The sequence below is a fragment of the Diuraphis noxia genome, unplaced genomic scaffold (assembly GCF_037042655.1).
Source record: "Diuraphis noxia isolate RWA-SAM2 unplaced genomic scaffold, SU_Dnox_SAM2 contig0004, whole genome shotgun sequence".
NCBI lineage: Eukaryota > Metazoa > Arthropoda > Insecta > Hemiptera > Aphididae > Diuraphis > Diuraphis noxia.
This window is the reverse complement of record NW_028301714.1, coordinates 70,899,467-70,923,373: the sequence shown is the minus strand read 5'-3', so window position 1 is coordinate 70,923,373 and position 23,907 is coordinate 70,899,467. Positions and strand designations below refer to the sequence as shown.

Below are 23,907 nucleotides of genomic sequence, written 5' to 3'. Positions count from 1 at the left end.
TTTCAACTCTCATTTTATTGAATAAATATTTTAGTTGAATTTATTAATTTGTAGAGAACGATGACCGCTATTTATTATTTTTCTAAAATACTTTTTGAATGGATACTTACTTTTTGTGGATTTTATCTCGACTGCATTCATTAACCGACGGAATCGCAAAAATTTAGAGCTACTGTTCTAAAGTACATTATCTGAAGTCTGAACATTATTTTGCATATTTTTCACACAAATTGTTTTAAAACGATATGCCTTAAAGTAGTTTGAGTATCAAGATGGGTTGGTGGAGACTTTTCTTTTCCCATGGCTTAGAATGCTCGGCTTCGTTTCTTAAAACAAATATTACAACAACAAAAGTTTCGAATTTATAGTTAATTAGTTAACTTACTCCGTTGGAAAATTGGAATTTCTACAGTTATACTGGTTAAAATGGAAGGAAACCAAGAAAGTGGACTGTGATCTACGAGTTCCGAATTTGCGATTACAATTAGTTGTTGTTCAAACGTTAAAAAGTAACAAGACTTTATTATTAATTTAATAATATTTCATTATTTTTGACTAAGATTAACAGCTATAACAACTTACTGCTGACTGCTATTGCTATATAGATTAAGTTAACTCAAACGTCTCTAACCATAGAACAGCTCTAACCTAACCTTAATGACCTTATTGGTCATAGACAAAATACACTCTGGTACAGACGTATTGTACACTCTAACTACTTATCAGAATTCCCAATAACAATATCTTGTTGGTTGATAATATGCTTGTGGCTTGTCCTATTATGCTCGACTCGTATGTTTATAATTTCGTTTTCACATTTCCGTTAAAGTTAAAATGATTTAGATATTAATATTGGAATTTGGAATGATCAATTAATCATTTTGAAAGTAACAAAGTGGTATTTAAAAATGAATTAATGTGAAATTTCATAATAATACTTTATAAAATCATGGACCGTGCGAGAATACCAATTGAAGAATTAATTACCAGTTTCAAGTACCCAATTTTATTTATTTCATAAATGTAAATTATTTTTAAAACTGTTTTTGATCTAGATCAAATAGTACTGTTGAGGATATATTTGATAAACTGGAAGTATGGAGTCGCAATGACGCCCAGCAAATTCAACTAGAACATTCAAAAGAGCATTCACTACGGAAACTGTTACTTCATTCTAATAATCCAGTAAAATTAAAAGAAAAAGTACAGTGCATTGAGTAAGTATATATTTTATAGTATCTAAGAATAGGTAGTTAAAAAATCTTCAAACTGTAATTTTATTTTTAGAGAATTAATTATGGTTAAAATTTTTTTTGTTTTCAGTAAAAATAAATTGGCAAGCAAATTTATGGAATTGATTCAAGAAATAAGTGAAGATAAAAAATTGACAGTATTTTTGGAAAAACGGTATAAAGAATATGAAAGAGATACAAGTTGTTCAGAAGCTGTACAATATTATAAAGATGAAATTGAAGTATGTACTCATATACTTAAAAGTACATAATACTGCCGTTTGTAGTTTCTGTCTTACAAGTATGTAATATCGCAAATTTATGCTAAGCAGATCACGTGTAGCTTTGTTAGTTTAAAAATTAGTGTGAATTAAATAGATTAAATAAAATTAATTATTAATTAATTAATTAATTATTAATTAATTAATTAATTATTAATTTATTAATTATTAATTAAATAGACCTATTATGAAACATAATTTATACAACATTATCTGTGTTTTTGTGGGGTTTTTGATGATAGTACAATTTTTTAGGAAGTTTTACATAGTAATAATAGCATAAATAAAAAATGCTCATCTCACTTAAAAACTGAACTATTGTAAAACAAACCCACATACAAGTACAAATAATGTTCTTACCATCCAATTTCTTTACATGCAGATTCTCTAATTTTTAAACTAACAAAGCTACACGTGATCTGCTGAGCATAAATTGACTATGTTACACACTTGTAAAAGGGAGACAACTAATGCCAGTGTTACATCCTCTTAATAGGCTAATTATTCTTCTATTTGAGGCCTTAGGATAAACATTAATAAATAAATATTAGGCTGATATGTATATTATTTATTTAATTTTAGAAATTATTACTACTTAATTTTGAAAAATTTAAAATTTTTGATACAACAATTGTTTCTAGGTGAACAAATATCAAAGATAATATATTCTTATTTATTTTATTTTTTATTCTTATTACAACATAGGATTTACCCAAATCCACACAACACAAGGTGTCCCGCAAGACTTTACCCATTGCAATATCTCCCGACATAATGGAAATATCAAAATTTTACTTTTTTAATAAGACTTACAATTAGATTGTAGATCATGAAATAGTTGAGGAGAAGCCAATGAATTATTTTCAATTCTGGGCTTAATATAAACAGTGTCAAAATGTTTTGAAAAGAGATGTGTTATCCCTTAATCATTGGTACTGTGTATCCAATTCAAATTTATTATTTTTGGAATAGTCTAGCTTAACTTATTCTTCCAAAAAAAATTCATAACCTAATTCTTGGGGATTTGAGCAAAGATTGATTCTTCGTGTTTGATAAATTTTCTATATTATTGTTTTGAGATAAATTTATATTTAGCATGCAGCAGGAAAAATTTAAGATGATCCCCAAAATTGTTAAGATAATTATTTATTTTCCCCCATTCTATAATTTAAATCATACTAATTTTTATTTTTATGTAAGTTCTAAAAAATAACAAAATATTAGGTTATTTAGTTATAGTCGTATTGGTACTATCTGATAATATTTTGATACATTAAAAATACTTGAGCCCTTATCTTGGCCAAACAGGGCTGGTTTAACTCATTTTTATAAGTGGTAAATAATGAAAACCAGCAGATTAAAAAAATATATAAAACTAGCTGTTTTATATTTTGTATTGGCAACCATAAAAATTTATTGGCGACTCCCAGGTTGAGAATTACTGGTATAGGCAATACAAAATTATCTATAATCTAAATTTTATTCTTTTATAGAAAAGAAATGAATTTCAAAAACAAAGACAAATGAAAAAAGAAATAAGAGACAAGAAAGTAATCTTGAAAAAAAGTGTTTGTAAACAAACTCCACTTTGGAAAAACTTAAGAAAATATCAAGCCCTGGATTACTTTAATATACCCATAACATGTTCTGGTATGTTTAGTATTTGACTTATTTCTAATATATTAAATATTTCTTTAGTTGTATTATTTTGTTATAGATACAACACATCCAGAAGAACATGATTTAGTTGATGATATTCTATCTTGTCTTCAGGGATATCATGCCAAATTTATCAATTCCAACAAACTTGAGACACCACCTACTTTTAATATTAATGAGGATATAGGTTTGTTAATAATTTGATGAAAACTAGTTTACAATTGTTTTTTATTAAAGAAGTACTCTCATAACACAACAGTAAAAAATAATTGACAAAATTGAATTCTTAGCTTAAATTAAATGTTTAGTTATAAATACTATAAATACATGTTATAATGTATATTATATTTTCAATACTAGCTTTATTTTAACATTTCAATTATTAAATAAGAACTAATTAATAATAGTGTCAATATCTTCCTACGATTTTAATTTAAAGATTAAACACAAATTTGTATTCTTTTTTAATTTTAAATATATTTTAATTGACACTAAAATAATATTTTTTAAATTAATTGATTAGATTTCAGACATAATACTTATTACTAAATATTGTTTGTTCAATACATAATAATTTAGTTGTACTAATCAAAGTTAACTGTTTTATATAATTTATTTTATTTTCTATTTAGATCCACAGTTTAAATGTATAGTGCCCAAAATACTTAGGCTAGTGTCAGCTTATATCATTATTTGTCGATATAGTGAAGAAAATCGTCAGAGCCATAATGGATATGTTAATCAAGCATTAGCCTGTTATATAAACAAATTCATTCGTGATTATTTGGTAAGGTTGTTTTTAATAAACATTTTATGAAGTAAATCTTCTAAAATGTTGATGAAAATAGTACTAAAATTTTTTTTTTAGAATTACCTTTTTTATAAACTAAAGCGTAGACTTCAGAAATATTAAATATAAACACTTTCATTTATACCTTTATTGTTTTTAATTTTTATAGAATTTTATAATATGTCTCGAAAGCCAACACAAGTCTGGAGAACTTAGTTTACAATCATTATCTTTTGCAGCTCAGGCTCATGTCTATAAAATGGAATTTGTAGCCCGTATTGTATCAACAATAACACAAGTGAGTATTTACAAAATAATAACATTTTGGAAAAATTTATATTTATTTTAATATTTGTACTCAAATATTAGGAAAAGAAGAAAGGGGGTCAGACTTTATCAGTGTTACATGAAGAAATGACTCAGTGTTATATTGATGAATCGCTTAAAAAACTTTTGGCAGGCATGGTTGAAGTGTCAACTATTCCATTTTTCCAATCTTTAGAAAAATGGATTTTTAAAGGACAAGTATTTGACCCTTGTGATGAGGTATGATTTGCTGTTTTTATTTTATTGTTGATGCGTTTTAAAATTTGTGAGTTTTTTTCTGTTAGTTTATGATTAAATGTGGTAATCTAATATTAAGTGATGACACAGAGAAATATTGGAATAGATGTTACACTGTTAGGAATGAATATGTTCCATCTTACTTGGAAAAATTTAAAGAAATTATTTTACGAACTGGAAAATACTTAAATGCTCTTTATCATTGTAGTAAGTAATTAATAAATGATTATATTACCAACATAATAAAATTAATTATATTTATTTTGGATGCATCATAGACATTCCAAATAAATCAAATTTGATTTACACTTCAACTAATAATGAAAAGCTAATATATTCCATGTGGTGTTCTGATTCAACAAACTATCTCAAAACCATTAATGATGCTTATATGTTTGCAAGTAGTAGTCTGTTAAATGTACTACTAATTGATTATGATCTTATGAACAGATTAAAGTAAATAATTTATTTAAAAAATAATACTGTTACTGAAAAAAAAAAATTTTTCAGATCAATTAAACGCTATTTTCTATTAGAACAAGGTGATTTTGTAGTACATCTTTTGGATGTATGTGATGAAGAATTGAAAAAACCAACTGATGACATTGTCTACAACCGATTAGAATCATTGTTAGATATTTGTTTACGAGTAAATGTCGGATGTGTAGACCAGTACAAAGACGACATAAAAATGGAATTAAAAAAAGATCCATTGAGTTTTCAAATTTTCCAAATACTAGCTATTCAAACTGAAAAAGAAAAAGGTAAAAACAAAACATTAATTAATCATCTAAATAATATTATATTGATCAATGTTGGTTTCAAATAGTAACTGATCACAAATATTATTCAAATTAAAACTTAAATCTTAAACATATCAGTAATTCATATACTGACATTTTTTACTTCTAAACCCTAAATGAAAAAATTATTTGTTTGTAGAAAAGTTGTGCTTATAAAATAGTTCTCTTTAATTTTTAGTTTAAGTAAAAATATAAAACCGAGTATTAAAAATTACTGTCATAGTTTTCAAAAATATTATTTAGAAAAGAATTCATTGTTGAACACAAACATAGTTGTGGCTGAGTAGTTTGCATTATATTAAATTTATAATTATTAATTAAAAATAAAATAGTAATATTCAATGGCGGCTTGAACTTTTTTTCCCTCGAATCACGTTTAATATTTTTCACCACCCACCCTCAAATATAGTTATTACTTATTACTGTACATTATCTGCAGAGTACACATTACGGCTATATATTATTTTTATATACATTTATTATTTATAATTTGATACTTAAATTACCAACCTGCAAAAATGGTCCAGTTTACCTTTTCCAACCATAAGACCCACCCACCCATTAATATTTTTGTGAATTACATGATTCAAATATACTCCCTTCGAGCCGCTACTGGTAATATTACACTATTATAGTATAAATTTTTTTTTTTGTAAGGGGAAGCCGCGGCAACATAGGTAATTGGGTGTAGGGTGGTATGGTAGGGGTTATTTTTGTGTATTTGTTTGTAGGTTTTTAAGTAGGTAGGAATCGTAACACGTGTTTGTGTATGTGTGGCAAGGATATGTTGCGAAAAATCCCGGGTGGTCACCCATTTGGGAACTAGCAACTGAGGCCAGTACATAATAGGCTCAGTGCGTTTCCGCAGATTGAGCATACGACCGCGCCTCACCAATCCACATAGTATAAATTTATTTGTATTTGTGTTTTGAATAGATTATACAAACTTTCAACCATCTTCAAATTTATTGGGAATACAATCATTTTGCTTGGGATTAACAACACAATGGCCAGTTTCTCTAATATTTAATGAAACCGTAATCTCAAATTATCAAATATTGTTTAGATTGTTATTATTATGCAAAAATGTTGAACGTCAACTACTTAAGTAAGTGAATTTTTTTAATATTTAAAGGAAAATATTGTTTTCATATTATTAAGGGTTATCTGATTGACTGAACTAAGAAATTAATTCTTTTAATATATTTTTATCAAATTTTTTAATCAAAAAATAAATGAAATTTGTTTTTATTACTGATTTATGATGAAAAATGTCATCATTTTAATGTTATATTTTGTTATTTTATTCTCAATTTTTGATTATTGATAATTTACTCAACAAACTGGAGACAATTATTTACTATATGATTAATAACAAGTTTGAACTTATTTTTTCAGTTTTGAATTTATTTTTTAAAGAAAATCAATAAGAAATTGAATGTATGTTTTGTGTATAGAAAATGTTTGTTTAAAAATTACGTTTATATATATTCTTTATTATTTATTTAAGAAAAAGTCGCCATTATTGCCAGATAATGTATATATATATATATTGAATTAGCTGAACACTATAAGATTTTTATATTTTATTCCTTACCAAAAAAATGTTCAAATAATATGATGTGCAATTTGCTATTTCTCTGCAACGTAATTTATGAAGAATAAATTGTATCCCCAAGAATTTTTAATTTTTTTTTGTATATAAAACAGAGGCTACTACATTGTTTCCCTTAATTTCTTATTTAAATTATATGTATTTTTTCATTATTGCATATGCTGAGATGGAAAATCTTAGATTTGCAGCCATTAAACCTAAATTCTTATTAATTAATAATTTTAAATTGTTACAGAGTTTGGCTATGTGATAAACATTTAAAAAAGATACCTAACTCTTCAGCAATAACTTACAAAAAGGCTTTTAATTTAAGGCAAAACATGTTGTTATTTGTTCAAAACCTTGAATATTATATGTTTGAAGAAGTAATTGAGACACAGTGGCAAGCATTCACATCTGCTATTCAATACAAAGTACTTGCTCTGCGCTTCTAAAATTGTTGAAATTATATTATTAATGTTATGTTTACTTAAGGTGAAAAATGTTGATGAGCTATTAGATGAACAACAAAAATTTTTAAACCTTTGTTTAAAAAATTGCATGGTCACCAATCCAGATTTAATGAAAAGTAGCCGATATTTATTAGAGTTATGTACAGAGTTCAGTGATTATATTTTAGTAAGTCAAATTACATTTTAATTAACTTAGTCTTATTATATCCTACCTAGGAAACTTATTTATAAATTAATTTTTTAAGTGACCGAGTCTGTTATTTATTCAAGACTATTTAGTCGTTTCCCAAGTTAGATATAGGACTATAGGAAACTTTGCAATGTTATACCATATACATCCATGTTAAATAAAATATATATAAACAAATAAGTTGCAAACCACAAAAGCAAAAAAGTTTAGTTCTCATTTAGCTAAGTTGTAACAATGGGAAGCCAATACAAGACTGTTTAGTATGCTGAATGATGGCAGAAATAAACTTTTCTAAATAGCTTGATCCATACAAAATATACAACATAAATGTGCATAGTATTTATAGTTTTATCATCAATTATTTTTATATGTATTATATAAATTATTAATACTGTTCTGAATGAGCTCAGTATTTTCATTTAAAAAGATTAATTAATATTTTTTCAATTTCTTATAACTATTTATTCATACATTTAAATATATTTTTAAGCTAACATTTTATTAAATTTAATAATTAACTAACAATTTTATAATTCATAAAAATTGCTTGAATAAAAAATGTATCTCAGCACTACTATTTAAAAAACAAAAAACTTTTACATATATTTGTAATTATTTGTTTTAAATATTGTTATAATGTTATATCAAGTCTATTAATGTAAATTAAAATGTTGTTAAATATGAATTAATTTTATTTAAGAATCTTAACACTTATTGTTATTCGTAAAATTCTTTAACTCTGATAAATTTGTACTAAAATCATCTTGCATTTATTTTTTGTACTTAAATTTAGATTGGTGTTTTATGTTAATAATTGTATTAAACATGTCTAAAATCTAAAAGATTAATTTATACTATTTCAGTTAACCAAAAGTCATCTTAATCACCTGAAACTGGATTTTGAAAAAAATATACAAATATTAGAAAACAAGTTTACAGCTGCAATGATTGACCTTTTAAAATGTATAAGAAAAATGAGTCGTTTAGACAGCGGTAATATTATATACAATTTTTTGTACAGGTAAGAAAATAAAATACAAAATTTAACTTATGACAAGGCCTATAAAAAAAAAGGTTATAAAATATAGTTAACAACAATGTACTAACATTAATATGTCCTTTTATGTTTAGGATGGACTTTAATGGAATGTACACTGAGCAAATAAATATGGATGATACAATATTATATACATGAACATTTATTTTTTTTTTTTTTAATATACCTAATGTACATATATTACTTTTTTTACATTAATCACAAGGTCTATCCTCAATAATTATAATACTACTTGTTTGATGTAATACTAATTATATAAATAAAAACAAAAATAATATTATTCATGGATAGTGAATTTTAGATATTAATGACTGTATCAAAAATCTTAATAGTATTGTACTATATTAGTACGCATTAATGTATTTACTCTATTCATTTTTATCTGAAATGTAATATTTTAATTAGTACAAATAAAATATCACTCATACTAAATTAACTTACTGCTGTATGTTATTTAATTATGACTCATATTATCTTTATTCGATTTTGTATTCAATGTTGAAAAGAATTGTTGCTGAAATAATTTGTATTTAGACATTAATTTAGTTTATCAAAATTAAGTACTTAGAAATGTGCCAATAATAAATCAACTTACATCAGACATTTGAGAATTAGTTTGTATTAAACCATAATGTGGTATACCATGTTTTCTGCAAAAGCGATCAATTAAAAAAACAAACTCCCTAAGTCTAAGAACAATAATTAATTACTGAAAACTTTCTGAAGTTGACCGCGAATTTGGTTCTTTGGTTTTCACCATATGCTTAAGGAACTCATCTTGGAAACCAATACTCATTTTTGGTATGCCTATTGTTGTCCCATGTGTTGATTTGCTCATTGTTGTACTGCTTGACTAAAAAAATAATACCCAATCTTTACTTAAACCAATAATACTTTTAAATCTTGCAAGTCGATCAATACATACTGTACTATAGGAATTCCTATAAGCTGGATGATGGATGACTCCTAAAGGTGAGCTAACCAGTGTGTCTCGTGAATGAGAGGAATAGATCGATGAATGTTTTTTATACGTATTATCTTTTTTGGTTTGTGATGAACAAGATAACTGATTCAACACTAACAAGTCTCTAATGACTTCTTGTGCTTCCATCTCTGCAAGTTCATCACTGGAAGCTCGATGACTTGATGGAGTTCTAGATGCTATGTTTCGGTCACCATGTGGCCAATCTGGATATTCATTTTTGATTTCTTGTTTGGCTATGACTGAGGTTGGCAATTTAGTCTCATCTTTCTGAACACCAAAATATGATAATTTAATATTGAAATAATGCTAAGCAAAATGAACAATTGTCCACATACAATTTTATAGAAATTATTAGTAGTAAATTGAGTAGGTAATGGTGATGTATTGTCCTTTAAAGATTCATTAATGATTTGACTTAACATATCCGTAGCCGTTGACTTTTCATCAACTTTTATACAGTCTAATTTATTTGATGATGAAATAGAATTGTCATCCTTAATTAACAAATACAAAACAACAATCAATAATTTAGTTTACTTAACATATAATATACAATGTGTATGCAAACCAACTTTTGGTTTAATGCTCTGTCGTTCAACAGTAAAACTATTAGTTGATAACTTTTGCTGGTCAGGTATAGGTTTATTATTCAATTCCTGAAGCAATCTTTGCTTTCGCGAAATTGGCTGATGAACCATGTGCTTTGGACTAATTTGCAAATCCTGCAAATATGTTCAAAATATTGACCAAACCTAATTTCTGTTAATACTAAGAGGAGTAGGAGAATACCTAAAATAGTAATAAATCCTTTCACACTTAAGACTAAAATAAACTTATTTATGATAAAAAGAAGTTATATATAAAAATAAATCTATCTCAATGTTATGTGTTGTCTGTTTAATTGTTAATGTTACTTTATTCATGAATTTGAAAAGTTACTTTAAAATAAAAAAGAACAGTCATATTATTTGAATTTCTGTCTTACTTAATAGTTATACCCATGAGCAAATTCTTATACTATTCAAACATTTTATAAGCCAATTTATTCCCATCTGAAATTTCTCCTGTGAATGCAATATATAATACCACAGATAAGAAATAGCTTAGGGCAGGGATTCTCAAAAACTGTGGAACACGTATCTGTTGGATGTACTTGACATTTTTTTAAGGGTACGGTTAAAGTTAAAAATGTATGTCTATAAACTGTTTTATGTATATTTGAATTTAATTACTAAGAAGGGGTACCCAAAAAAATGTATTTATAAAATGGGGTACAGTGTTCATAAAAGTTTAAGAATCCCGGGCTTCAAGAAAATGTTTATAAATGCATTAACATCACACCACTTATAGTTGTCAAATTTAAAGAACAATTTAGTATAGAAATAATAGTAGATGAGCGAATTTAAATTATCAATGAAAATATCATTCATTGGCATAACTATAATTCAAACAAAACCTGGATTCTGAAAACCATTTCTGTTGAAATGTTAGATAAAACCATCCGCACCCATGTCGTTAATATAACATAATTATTTATTAGTTATTAATCATTAAGCAATAAACAAAAACCATGTGTTATGTGTAAAATTTATAACTAATCTAAGTCAATATACTATAACAGGGGTGGCCAATTTACAGCTTGCGTCTTATTAAAAAAAAAAACTTATTTAATTATTAACGATGACATTATAAAAATAATTTTAAAAAATGTTGGCTCCTGATATCATTGTATATATCCATGTGGCTCTTGGACGTATTCATAATGGCCACCCCTGTACTATTAATATACTTCATAAAAGTACCAATCATCAAAACCTTCACTTCAATTTACCTCAATTATATTAACTATGGACATTTGATTTAATAACATCATCGGAAATTAAATCAGTAAAGTTAACTATAATTAAACATAATTTTAAATTTGATAATATTTGTTTATTTATGTATTAAACTGAATTATATTTATTATAATTATAATTAATTATTATAATATATAATTATTATATAAGCTTTATAATAATTGCTATTTATATTATATAATATTTGCTTTCAACCTTTTCTGCAATAGGTAACTTTAGGTGGTAAATTTCAAGATTTTACTTATATTTGAATTAATTGTTGTCAAGAGGAGTATTGTTACAAACATTTTCTAAAATGATTTACATTTTACTAAGGAATTTTTTTTTTTTTTTAAATATCAACTGAATAATAATATTATATATTAGGGATGGGACTATTAATGGGACTATTAATAATGTTGAAGCTAAATGTAACTTAATTTATGACACTTATAGTAATAGGTGGTGGATATATTTAAAATACATTGTTTTCTAATTATAATTAATAAGCTGAACCAATCAGCCTTATTCAAAATAGGCAAAATTTTTGTTAATTGATTTCATATAAATATTGATTTTTATTCAATAAATTATATTAAATGTGTAGCAAATTTTTTTTTTTTTTAATGGAGTAAAAGTTGCATACATCAAATTATTTTGATAAGGACTAAATTAAATAAATTTATTCAACCTACTTTTTTTTTTTAACAAAACCTTTAGTTGCCTCTATTTAAATTATCCTTAAGAGGACACTACACACCCGCATGTGTTGCATTCATCTCATAAGTATGTAATATAGCAAAATTTACATTAGCAGATCACATTTAACTACGTCAGTTTAAAATTTAGAATGAATTGACCTCTCATAAAAATTAAAGGTAACATTATTATCGAGGGTTTCTTATAGTATATCTTAAGATATACAAATGACAATTTTAAAATACTCATAACTCGCTTTAAAATTAAAATATAATAAAAAAGCCTATAAGAAGCCCTCGATAATAATGTTACTTTTAATTTGTATAAGAGGTAAATTTACTCTAAATTTTAAACTAACAGAGTTTAAACGTGATCTGCTGAGCGTAAAATTTGGTATGTTACACACTTGTAAGACGGAGATAACACATGCGGTTGTAGCATTCTCTTAAAGCAATTGTACATTTCCTCTCACCTAATCTACACTACTATTGTGTTTGCTCTGACAGCAAAAAACCCATTATTTAGTGATATAAAAACAATAAATAATATGTAAACCAAAATACACAACGATATAAGAAAACACTAAGTAACTTTATTTAAATGTTAATTGTTTCTTTTAATTTTACTTAATAGACTCAAATAAATGTTTTGATAATTTAAGTAACTTAGATTTTCGTGTCACTATTTTCATTACAATTAACATAATATAATAAGTAATTACAGATTAAATCAATCTTTCATTTTTACAATCATGGGTTATAAATACAAAATTAGAATCACCAAAAAACTGTTCAAAATATATGAATATTTACATAATACAGGATATTAATAACAAACCAATAACACCTTGAAGTGCAAAACCAAGTGAATTAAAACTGTAAGTTACTATGTGACTAGATATAGCCTGTTACATGCATAAAACAGAATATAATAAATAAGTGTGAAAAAAGGAAAATAACTATAGCCAATGTGTACATTAATATATTAATAGTTTTGTAAATTGATCAAACGCATTCATAAAACAAAAATGTAATACTATTGATTAATTTAAAATGTATAAAATTAATTGTAGTTTGAACATATTTTATTAAGCCATAACAAATGTAGTATCAAAAAAATAAATATATATATATATAAAAAAAAAAAAAAAAAAAAAAAAAAAATAGTAACTTTATTTAAAATAATATTTTTGTTTTGGTGGATAGATAGCTAAACATATTCAAACATTATTCATTCTTACCGTTTTTGAAGGGCTGTTATTATCTCGTGAGGAATTATTGCAAATAACAGTTACATCTTTTAATTTGCTATAAGCAAATGGCATTGTACTAGATTTATTTGGCGATAAATCTAATATATCCCCACTAGGTGCTTCTGTTTTTACAATAACACTGTTATTTTCAGATTCTTTTTGTTTATTGCCATTAATTGCCGTAGTCGTTATGGTAGCTTGATAAGGACATGTATCATTACTTATAGTACTGATGGCCACAGTGTGAGGAGGACTATAAAATTGCTTTAAAGCAGATGTTGTAGACGGTGTTGGAGATGGAGTTTGACTAGTAGATTTAGTGGTTGATTTAGTATTAAGATCGGATATTTTTGAAGATTTATGCTTATTCCACTTATGCAACTTTTTCATGGCAGAATTAGATACTTTATGTTCAGAAGCCAGTTTAATAGCACTTAGTAATTTAATTGGACTATTTTGTAATGGTTGTTTTTTTGTTAATTTAGGTCTGCAAAAAAATGATTTTTTTTCAAATATAATTCAAAACTCTAAAATAAATGTTATAAACAGATACAATTATATTAACTAAAGTATGAATAAAAAAATAAAACAATACCTAGAATCCTTTTCTTTTACTTTAAGTTCTTTTACAATATTGGCAGATTTCATCCATCCAACTGGCCATAATGGTTTGATTTGATTATTTAAAAATTCTTGTATAAACATATCTATTGAGTGGGATCTTCTGATTTTGGAATAGGTCGTTTTTCGGATATTAATAATTTCCCGTACTAATGTTCTGAAAAAATAAAATTTGATAATTTGTAACAGTGTAAACTATAAACTAACTGCTCTTAATGTGTATGTATTTATTTATTTATCTAACATTAATAAAATCAAAAAATATTAACTTGAAGATTTAGGTTTTTAAATACATTTTTTTTTTTTAAATATATTATTATGCTGACAGCTGTCATACATTTCTAAATCTATGTAATTTTTTAGGCGCTATAATAATATAAATTACACATTAGTGTCTAATCAAAAATAATGGTTTTAAGAATACCTTACCAGTAAACATAACTATCTACTTATAAACTCTTAAGCAGCTTTATAAAATCACAATGTGTTAAATATGCAAGGTATTAAAAATGATTATCAGACATTTATAGATTATTATTAGCGTTAAAGAATTTTTTTTCAACATCTATAATTTTTTTTTTTTAATTTTATCAAAAATGACTGAATAATGTCTCAAACATTGATATTGTAGAGCAACAAAACTTAAAATATTAGATTATACCTAAACTCGTCATTCCAAGGAAATTTACGACGTGGTCGTTTAGGCCCAGGTTTTGATTTAAATCTATCATTAGAAGTACCATTAACAGTCCTGAAAAAAAAAATGATAAAAACAACTTTAAAATATTATACATAATTTATAATGTATATGCATTATTATAAATATAGAGAATAATTTAAAAAATGAAAAAATTATGTTTAGTACTCCATACCAAACTTAAAAATAGTTATTACTTTATTTTCCATATTCAGCTCCATATATTATGATCCTGACATGTACAAAGTAAGATTTGAACCCAGAACACACCACTCTTTAAAAATTATATAAATACATTTTTTTGATAGTAACTTTTAGAGGTGAATTATAATTTTTTTATGAATAATGTACTATTAATATCATTGCAAAACTGAATAATAAACGGTAAAGAATAACAATGTAAAATTAAGCTCATTAACTAAATTTGAATGAAAACCACAGTGACCAGTTTGGATAGATGTTGTAAAAAATATATAAAAATAACTAAGCTAATAGTTTTCTCAAGGTTCTAAATTAAAAACAAAATATTTTTATTATTTAAATAGTATTTGAAAGGCTAGGGCATGAAGTGAGCTATTTAATTCAGTTGTAAGAAAGGGCGGCATTTTCCACAAAATTGAAATTACATTCATACTATAACTATTATTTGTCTTACTTCTACGTCTTATCTAATATAGTTACTATCATAACTAAATCATTATGATTCATAACAGTTATTTGCTTTGCCTTTAATTAATAATATATACTTAGAAATATTGGGTTAAATGATATATATATTTTATTTTATCAACTTTGATTATTCAATAGAAAACATGAAAAAACTAATCATTAGCACTGACTGATGTAAAAAATTTGTAAATTAAAATCTTTAAATGTCTATGCATGGGTTCTTAGTTTGATAGAACCCAGTTTAAATAGTCTGCGGATAACAGTAATTAATAATAACTTCTTGTTGTTCTAGGAGTCTAGAACTGTTCATTGAACGGTAGAAGTAACCCACCTACAAGCTAAAATTTGATGTTAGGCAAAACATATAATATCTTCATCTATATTAATCAAAAATTGGAATAATTATTTTGATAGCTGTACCCCCCGAGAAAAATTAAATATTTACTATCCGTTAATATGAAAATTTAATTTTTCAACACATCAATGAACATTAAAAATAAATTATTTAACACAATAGAATTTTTCAAAACAATAAAAATAATAAATCTTCTGTATGCTACGACTAAAATATTTTTAAATTATTTAAGATAAATACCATATTTATTATTATATAATTGTATTTAAATAAAAATGTATCGCTAGTGGCCTGTGTTGTCGAAGCGGAAATTTATTAATGTAAATTTCAAGATCAATAAAAAAAAAAATTTAATTATTAGCACAGGTGAGGATATTTCTTTTTCTTACTTCTATTAAAATATAATATTTAATTATTATTCCAATTGATTAACAATAAAATCACTACCTATACTTAGTCCTGTTTCACATGGGCGCATATCATACACGAGTACACGACATATAATATGCGCGCAATTTTATTTTAAATTAAGTTCATACGCGTCACTTTGATGATGACATGTATGAACTAAATCAATGTAACTGAAAACGCTTGGATGCAATATGCGTCTATGTGAAACAGCCTTTAGTTAAAACTTGAAATATTTTATATTTACATACCTCTGATCTAAAATTTTATTACATTCCAGATCATATTGTTCTATAACTGACGGAAATATTTTTTCAATTGCGTTCTTTAACCTAAACATGTGAAATTGAATTATAAACAGCATAATCTTAAATAATTTTAGAAATATATAATTATTCTTTTAAAATGTTTACCTTTCAATCGGTTCAGAAATTTTTTCTTCCTCAAGATTGACCAACTTATTTACTTGTTTAACAAGCTTTTCTTTGTCACATAACATATACTCAGCTAATGTTGCATAAACAGGTTGTGCATTAAATGTGATTAATTCCTTTTGATATTCAAGACTAAAAGATATAAATAAAAAAAATTTAATAACAATATCTAAATATATTAAAAACCTATAATGTAATCATCAAACTATAATAATTGCATACTGAAAGTTCTAAATTAAAAAAAAAAAACCTATAATAATTATAATTGTTATTAAATAAGCTTATAAGTAAGTTAAGACATTTTTAAAAATTAAAAAAACAACTAAATAAATAAAAGTCTACACATAGTCATCATATTATACATCACAGATAAAGTTTTAAGCAGTTATCATTTAAAATAAAACACTCACATGTCTTATTAACATAGAACACTGTATGTTTAGAATAATTCATTTACAATTTAAAAATGTTCATAACATGCTTTATAGTTAATCAAATAAAGATAATTAACTAAATGCATATCAAATAAAATCATTTGAAAATGTTGACGTTATATAAAAAAAAAATATTATTAATTTAATAATATAGTGTTATTCTATTGTAATTTAAAAATTTAAGATGTACAAAAACATTTTTTCGATCGTAAGTAACATGTCAGTTGTTACTTGTTAATGATATTTATGCACTGCAATTGTATAATGTAGTATTGAATACATTTTTGTACACTATTTACTTAAAATCAAATGAAGAAAAATATTAAAATATTAAAATTTTACAAAAAAAAAAAAAAAAATAGTTAAAGATATTAATAAAGCCATTGATTTTATAATATACAGCTAAGCCATGACATAAGAATATTCGGTGATTAAAATTCTTATGCTATGGCTTATTTGTATATTGTGAAACCTATGCTAATACTAGGTGTTATAACTTATAAATGACAAGAGTATAGCAAACACATTTATAGTTTATATAGCTGAGTTGGATAATTCTACATAGTCTAACCATAACACTTAAAACTTCACCAAAAACACTAAATACTGTTTAAGTTTCAATTCGCCTCAAATAATAGCTTAATAGCTTAATTTTTTCATTAAAATTGGTATAATCTGACACTTTTATTTTAATGAATAATGTACATAAATAAGTCAATAGTAAGTTGGAGTTAATTATACAACCAAAAAAATCAAGATTCAAGATCGTTCAAATAAAAAGAATAAAATACATCATACCTTAATAGATCTAAATTTATTTCTTCTGAAAAAATGTTTAAATTATTTTGGATTGCTATTTGAGCTTCAGTCTTAATTGATTCAATAATTTCCACTATTATTTCAGGAAGTTCTTCTGCTGTATTATGAACACCATTGGATACTGGTTTATCAATACTGATTGGAGGATTTATTACAATCTGAGTACTTTTAACAATATCATTCTCTGAACTCACTGAAATTGACAACATTTAAATTATTTAATTGTTTAAGTAGTTGATATCTATATTATATACTAACATGATACATTAGGAGGTTTTGAACAACCTGCATATATCACAGATTCAATTGTATCATTAATAGAACTAACATTATTTTCTGTTACAGGTGCTTCATCAGAAGATAAGGGTTCAGTATCTTTTGAACAACCTAAGTAATAATTAAGTTTTTCATAGTTATTGTAACTTATTTTGAAACAGTCTAGTTATTCTAGTCTAACCATTACAATATACCATAAATCATAATATAACTACTAATAATTATCAAACAATTTAACAAACACAATATTTTACTTAATTTAATACACAAACTTTTTTTTTTTTTAATGAATATTTATAATATTGGAGTTTATCAAAATTGTAAACAAACAATCTGATATCAACTAACTAGGTATATATTCTAGTTGAAAAAAAATAATCAGTAGCAAATGTAATATGATAATGACATGATGTTAGGCAACAGAAATATAATATTTTTAAATATCTAAAGGCTATAAAAATCAAAATACTTGGCTTGCACTCTGGTATCAGAACTTTTTTTTCTTGTATCAATGATTTAACTGTACTAGTCTTCTTTTTTTTAGTTGGAATAATAGAATTGGCACTATCAGGATCAACTGACTGTTTTCGTTTGACTTTGCCATTTACTGGAAGTGTTGGTGTACATAAAGGTTTTAAAGATTCTTTTTCTTCGTCAGAACAAGATGAATTATCAGAAGTTTCAGAAGTCTTCAAAACATAATATTGAAATATTTAGATAAATTTTCACAATAATTAGTTGTTTAAAATACCTTAGATTCAGTTAGTGAATTTTTTTCTGAATTATTTGAAACAGCAAAATTTGGCAATTTTTCGTCACTATCTTCTAATACAGTGTTTACAAAACGCTATGAATGTAAAAACAAAATTAATAATTATTAATCAAAACATAAAATTTTTAATGAATAACATAACAATGATAACAATTTACAAGCGTATAATACACAATACCTTGCGAGGTTGACTAGATTTTATTTCTTCAGAATCTTCACACAAATAAACATTCTTAAATTCTAAAGAACCAGAATTTACGTAATAACCACCATGTTTTGTTTCAACTTCTTTTGGCATGACTTCATCACACTATAATTAAAGATAAATAATATAATTAATAAATTATTAAAGTAGATTTTAAATAATACTTTAATTTTATATAATGTATAATTTAATAAAACTATATATTAATTGTAAAATAACAATCTGAAAGATGTATAATTATCAGTTATTCAATATACATTAAATCTAATTATTAATATTTTTCCAACCAAATGTGATAGAACTAATAAATATACCTAATACTATGTTTAGTTATAATTTACATTATACTTACAATTTCAGTATTATCAATGAATGAATCATTTTCATCATAACCAGCAGCAAGTTCAGAATAGTTGTAGAAGGCAGTTTTTTTCTTTTTTTTTTTCTTAACACCAGTATTTCCCTTTTAAAGACAAATTAAGCATAATTATCAGAAAATACTTTAGTTGTAAAATTATAATGAATTATGATTTATGAATTAGGTAGACCCAAAATCAATAATTATACACAAGTATAATAATTATCATTACATTAAATCAGTGGTGTATTTATGAATTACTTTCATTGAAGTCTACATAATTTTCATACAACACAGATATGAGATACAATTTAGTAATATTTAAAATCTTGTAAAAATAAATGAGTATATCTTTATAGTAAATTGCAAAGAAAGGGGTCTATGGACCCGGCGATCAATAAATACACCACTGCTTGATATAAATTATTTCAAGATCAAATAAGAATTATTAAAGTTTGATGTGTGTGTAATGAAATTATAATCAAAATTAAATTAAAAATGCATATTTTCCTTTAAAAAAAAAAAAAAAATGACACAAAATGTCATTCTAAAATTTTGTTTACATTCAGATCACATGTAGCTTTGTTAGTTTCCAAGTTAGAATGAATCGACCTCTAATGAAACTTGATGAAAAGAACATTATCTGTGTTTAGTTATGAGCATTTTTCAAATTATTAGGAAGTTTTGCTAGTGTAAAATAAATTAGAATGTTCATAACTCACTTTAAAACTGAACTATAAGAAAACCACATACATACAAACTCAGATAATATTCATGCTATAAGTTTCATAAGATGTTGATCCACTCTAATTTTTAAACTAACAAAGGTAGGTTACACATAATCTACTGATGGTAAATATGGTATGTTACACACTTGTGAGACAAAGAAAACAAATGCAAGTGTTATGTCCTCTTATAATGTAACTAATATAGACTAAATAAAGTGGATAAAATAATTTTATGACTTTTATGGCTTTGATTAATTTTTTTGTATAAACAGTTAGTTTATATACCTGTTTTGTATAAAATAGTAATTATTTTAAATATAACTAATCTTTATTTACTGATTAATTCACTGAAATAATTTTAAATTTAACAAAATATACAATTAAGAGAACTTACATATTTTTGATCATAATGGTCTGCCAATTGTTTTAAAGATTCGTCATTTTCTTCAAGGGTATTGGAATGCTGATCTCTTCTTCGACGTTTTTTCTGTAATAAATATTAACAAAAAACTAAATATATACATTATTTAAAATGAACAAGCAAAATATTTTTTTATACTTTATAATACAAGAGGAGACTTTATTATTATGCTTAAATCATGTATATTTTACAGTTCTGATTTTTGGAATTTTTAAATATTAAACATTAAGATAATATTTTTAAATACTTGAAATTGTTTGTACCATTTAAGAAACATCCTATGAATTAGGATAATACAAACTGCTATTTTTAAAATTAAGACCACCTTTTTCAATTTTAATTCAGCAGGTATCATGTTTTGAGAATTTTGATGTATTTAAATCAATTATTTTTGGAAAGGTACCTAGAAAGATAAATTGAATATAAGAGAATTTACTTATTTTTATTAATTAATATTAATTCATTATTTATAAATCTGATATGTAATAGAAAATGTAATTGAATTGACACAATTAAATTCATTGAAATATATAAGTACCTACTAAAATCAATATTTTTCTTAAATTCAGTTAATACATGTAGTGTTTTAGATTTATTTTATAATAACTAATACATTTAGCAAGATTATAATCAAAATTTTATTTTATTTTAAATTACTAGGTAATACAATTAAAAAATTATTAATATTTTTATGAAGAAGTAGTATTCAGCCCTTACTGAATTCCAATAAACTTTACTCCTGCTATTTGTACTAAGAATTTAATAAAAATAATTTGTTTCACATTTGCATGCGACTAAAAGTAGCAAATACAAAATATTGAAAGTCTACGATAAACCTAGATGATTTATGAAAAAAATTAGAATCATTCACAAAATAGAACTTTACTTTTTTTAATAAATTTTAAATGAAAAATGAAATAACCATTTCTCACCATACGGTACCAAAGTGAATATATTATTATACCAACCTAGACCACTACTGAATCATTTAATGATTAGATGTCATTATTTATTACCTGAATAAGTCGCCATACTGAGAGTAAAAATGTATACTAACAAATAATAATATTATGAAAACACATTATATTATAGGTACATATATACAGTATACTTGAATAAATACCCAAATCCCACACTTAAATTACTTTTATGTAATTGGGTATTATTATATATATTTTTATTTTTAAATATGATTAAAAATATTACATTTTATTTAATATTAAAAGTATTTATTGTAAATTATTAATAAGAAAATAAATAAACTAGATATCTTATAAAAAGTTTAAAAAAGATAAATATTTAAATTAATGAGGTATTTTTTTTTCAATACATCAGAATTGCAAGAATAGAATATTAAAAAAAAAAATTAAAATTAAATCAAAAAATCTGTCCAACTATAAATTAGTGAAGTACATAATCAATGAAATAAGTACATAGAAAGAAAAACAGTATATCATTAATATGAAAATATAATTTATACAATTATACTTTATTTTGAATAATTATTTTTATATACTTATATTAAGAATGAAGAGAATTTATTTAAAAGTTTAATTGTAGGTAATTATTTGTGCAATTAATAATAAGTCCAATATCATGGAAGAATTTACAGACTCAAATCTAAGAAACAACCAAATAATGTTAGAACATTTTGTAAAATGTACAGTTTGAATATTAATTATTTGTTAGTTACTTGGAATTAATAATATTGTTCAATTGAACACCTCATAAATTTGCTAAAAAAATCTAGATAAGTTTTACAAATGTCAATTTACACAGAGTGGGTAAAATTTTGGAATATGATAATTTACATTACACCTTTCATGGAAATCCTCTTTTCACTCTTAAATGAGTATATCCAATTGTCTATTTCCCATTCAGAAATAATCTGAGAACCTAGAAAGAAGGAAGCGGTAATGTCAATTCATCAGAAAAATGGGATCCACTGATGGCCATTTATATTTATATTGCTCGGGTTTATCCTAATTTATATTTAATAAATGTACATTCTTAGTAAGTACCTACTGCGGTACCTACCTAAATACTTACAAGCAAAAACATATTTAAAAAAAAAAAAAAACAGGATGTGGAAAAATTTTATACATAGATCATCATTATAAACAACAGTAGTTTTTATCTGATAGTTCATTTTTCAACGATAAGAAAAAACTTTAAAATAATTTATATTATATAATTAGGTAATAGGTATAGAATATACTATTCAAATAACCAAAATCTCACTGTGCTTACATAGTTCAAAATTAATTAATATAAAAATAATACCTTCCAAAAACATATCAATAAGTACTTAAAAAGAAATTTAATATATTAAAAATAAATAAAATATTTTGAGTGGTACTTCGATTTGTGGATTTTACTGATCAATAAAATTTAAAAAATAAACGGCTAGTTGAAAAAAATAAAAATTATCTCGGCTACCACATAAATTTCACTACTTTTACAAAGAATTATTTGACAATGAAATGTGGATTTGAGAACGGCGAGTCAAACACGAAGAGATACACACACATCAAGTCGTACCGATCAAAAAGTCGATCGATGTGTACACAACGAGAAAGTCAGGATGTCATGGGGATCATCGTCATCAATCGGGAAGACGCGACGACGCTTCACAGTTATCGTGACGACTGACAATAGTAGCCCCAAAAAGCCATATTTTGTCAAATTCGAGAACCGCGAACCTAAGAAAAACTCTGATGATAGATCGGTGATATCGACGATTGTACTTACGGATCACGTAGATACGCGCCATGATTTATAATTATTGTGACAATGAAATAATAAATAAGTTTACACTTCAATATTACTATATATTGAAATTTGCAATACATACTTACGCGGGTGGTAGTGCGTGTACTCACGCGCGCGCGTGTGTGTGTGTATATATATGTGTGTAAAATATATATGCGTGCATTGCTACATATACAGTCTCGACTTCGTTGCACTTACCTCTTCGATGAGTAATTTCTGATAATTGAACACAGGATATCTGTTGTCAGTGGGTTCGAACAATTCCGCTTGTACCCGGACGGTGGGCGAATGCTGAGGATTGGATTTAGTTTCCGATTTTTTTTCAACAGTAAACGTATTTGACATTATAATCAGACAGACGGATGCACAATAATAACAACATCGACGGTCGGCCAACGTTAAACGGACAGCACATGTTTCACGAACGCGCAGAACTACCATACATGATCGGCGACAATCACAAACTGAAAACGGGAATAGGTACGGACACGGAGCAACGGTATGAACCGTAACCAGTGACA

General features: G+C 25.1%; 2 protein-coding genes across 5 annotated transcripts; one reads left to right on the top strand and one right to left on the bottom strand.

Moving 5' to 3' along the window:
- The first annotated feature begins 771 nt into the window (after nt 1-771).
- Nucleotides 772-9,079, top strand: LOC107168218 (gamma-tubulin complex component 2-like). Its single transcript, XM_015517550.2, has 16 exons — nt 772-996; nt 1,056-1,217; nt 1,324-1,474; nt 3,007-3,163; nt 3,231-3,359; nt 3,805-3,959; nt 4,132-4,260; nt 4,332-4,508; nt 4,574-4,733; nt 4,805-4,982; nt 5,037-5,290; nt 6,266-6,437; nt 7,180-7,357; nt 7,419-7,562; nt 8,450-8,607; nt 8,718-9,079. Exons 1-16 carry the CDS (start codon nt 950-952, stop codon nt 8,779-8,781), a joined length of 2,415 nt encoding a protein of 804 aa, XP_015373036.1. The 5' UTR covers nt 772-949; the 3' UTR covers nt 8,782-9,079.
- Nucleotides 4,131-23,863, bottom strand: LOC107168622 (yemanuclein). 4 transcript variants are annotated; one of them, XM_089227585.1, is made up of 20 exons: nt 23,585-23,863; nt 20,588-20,680; nt 19,460-19,570; nt 19,081-19,212; nt 18,882-18,977; nt 18,600-18,819; nt 18,113-18,241; nt 17,834-18,047; nt 16,581-16,733; nt 16,419-16,499; nt 14,700-14,789; nt 14,013-14,195; nt 13,406-13,904; nt 10,201-10,350; nt 9,964-10,122; nt 9,569-9,895; nt 9,354-9,496; nt 9,239-9,293; nt 9,085-9,157; nt 4,131-9,025 (listed from the first exon to the last, which is right to left on the bottom strand). In XM_089227585.1, the coding sequence occupies exons 1-19, from the start codon at nt 23,825-23,827 to the stop codon at nt 9,098-9,100; spliced, it is 3,138 nt and encodes a 1,045-aa protein (XP_089083711.1). In that variant the 5' UTR covers nt 23,828-23,863; the 3' UTR covers nt 4,131-9,025; nt 9,085-9,097. The 4 variants fall into 4 exon arrangements, with proteins under 4 accessions (XP_089083711.1, XP_089083713.1, XP_089083712.1 ...); XM_089227587.1 differs by lacking the exon at nt 10,201-10,350; XM_089227586.1 differs by lacking the exon at nt 18,113-18,241.
- Nucleotides 23,864-23,907: the final 44 nt, after the last annotated feature.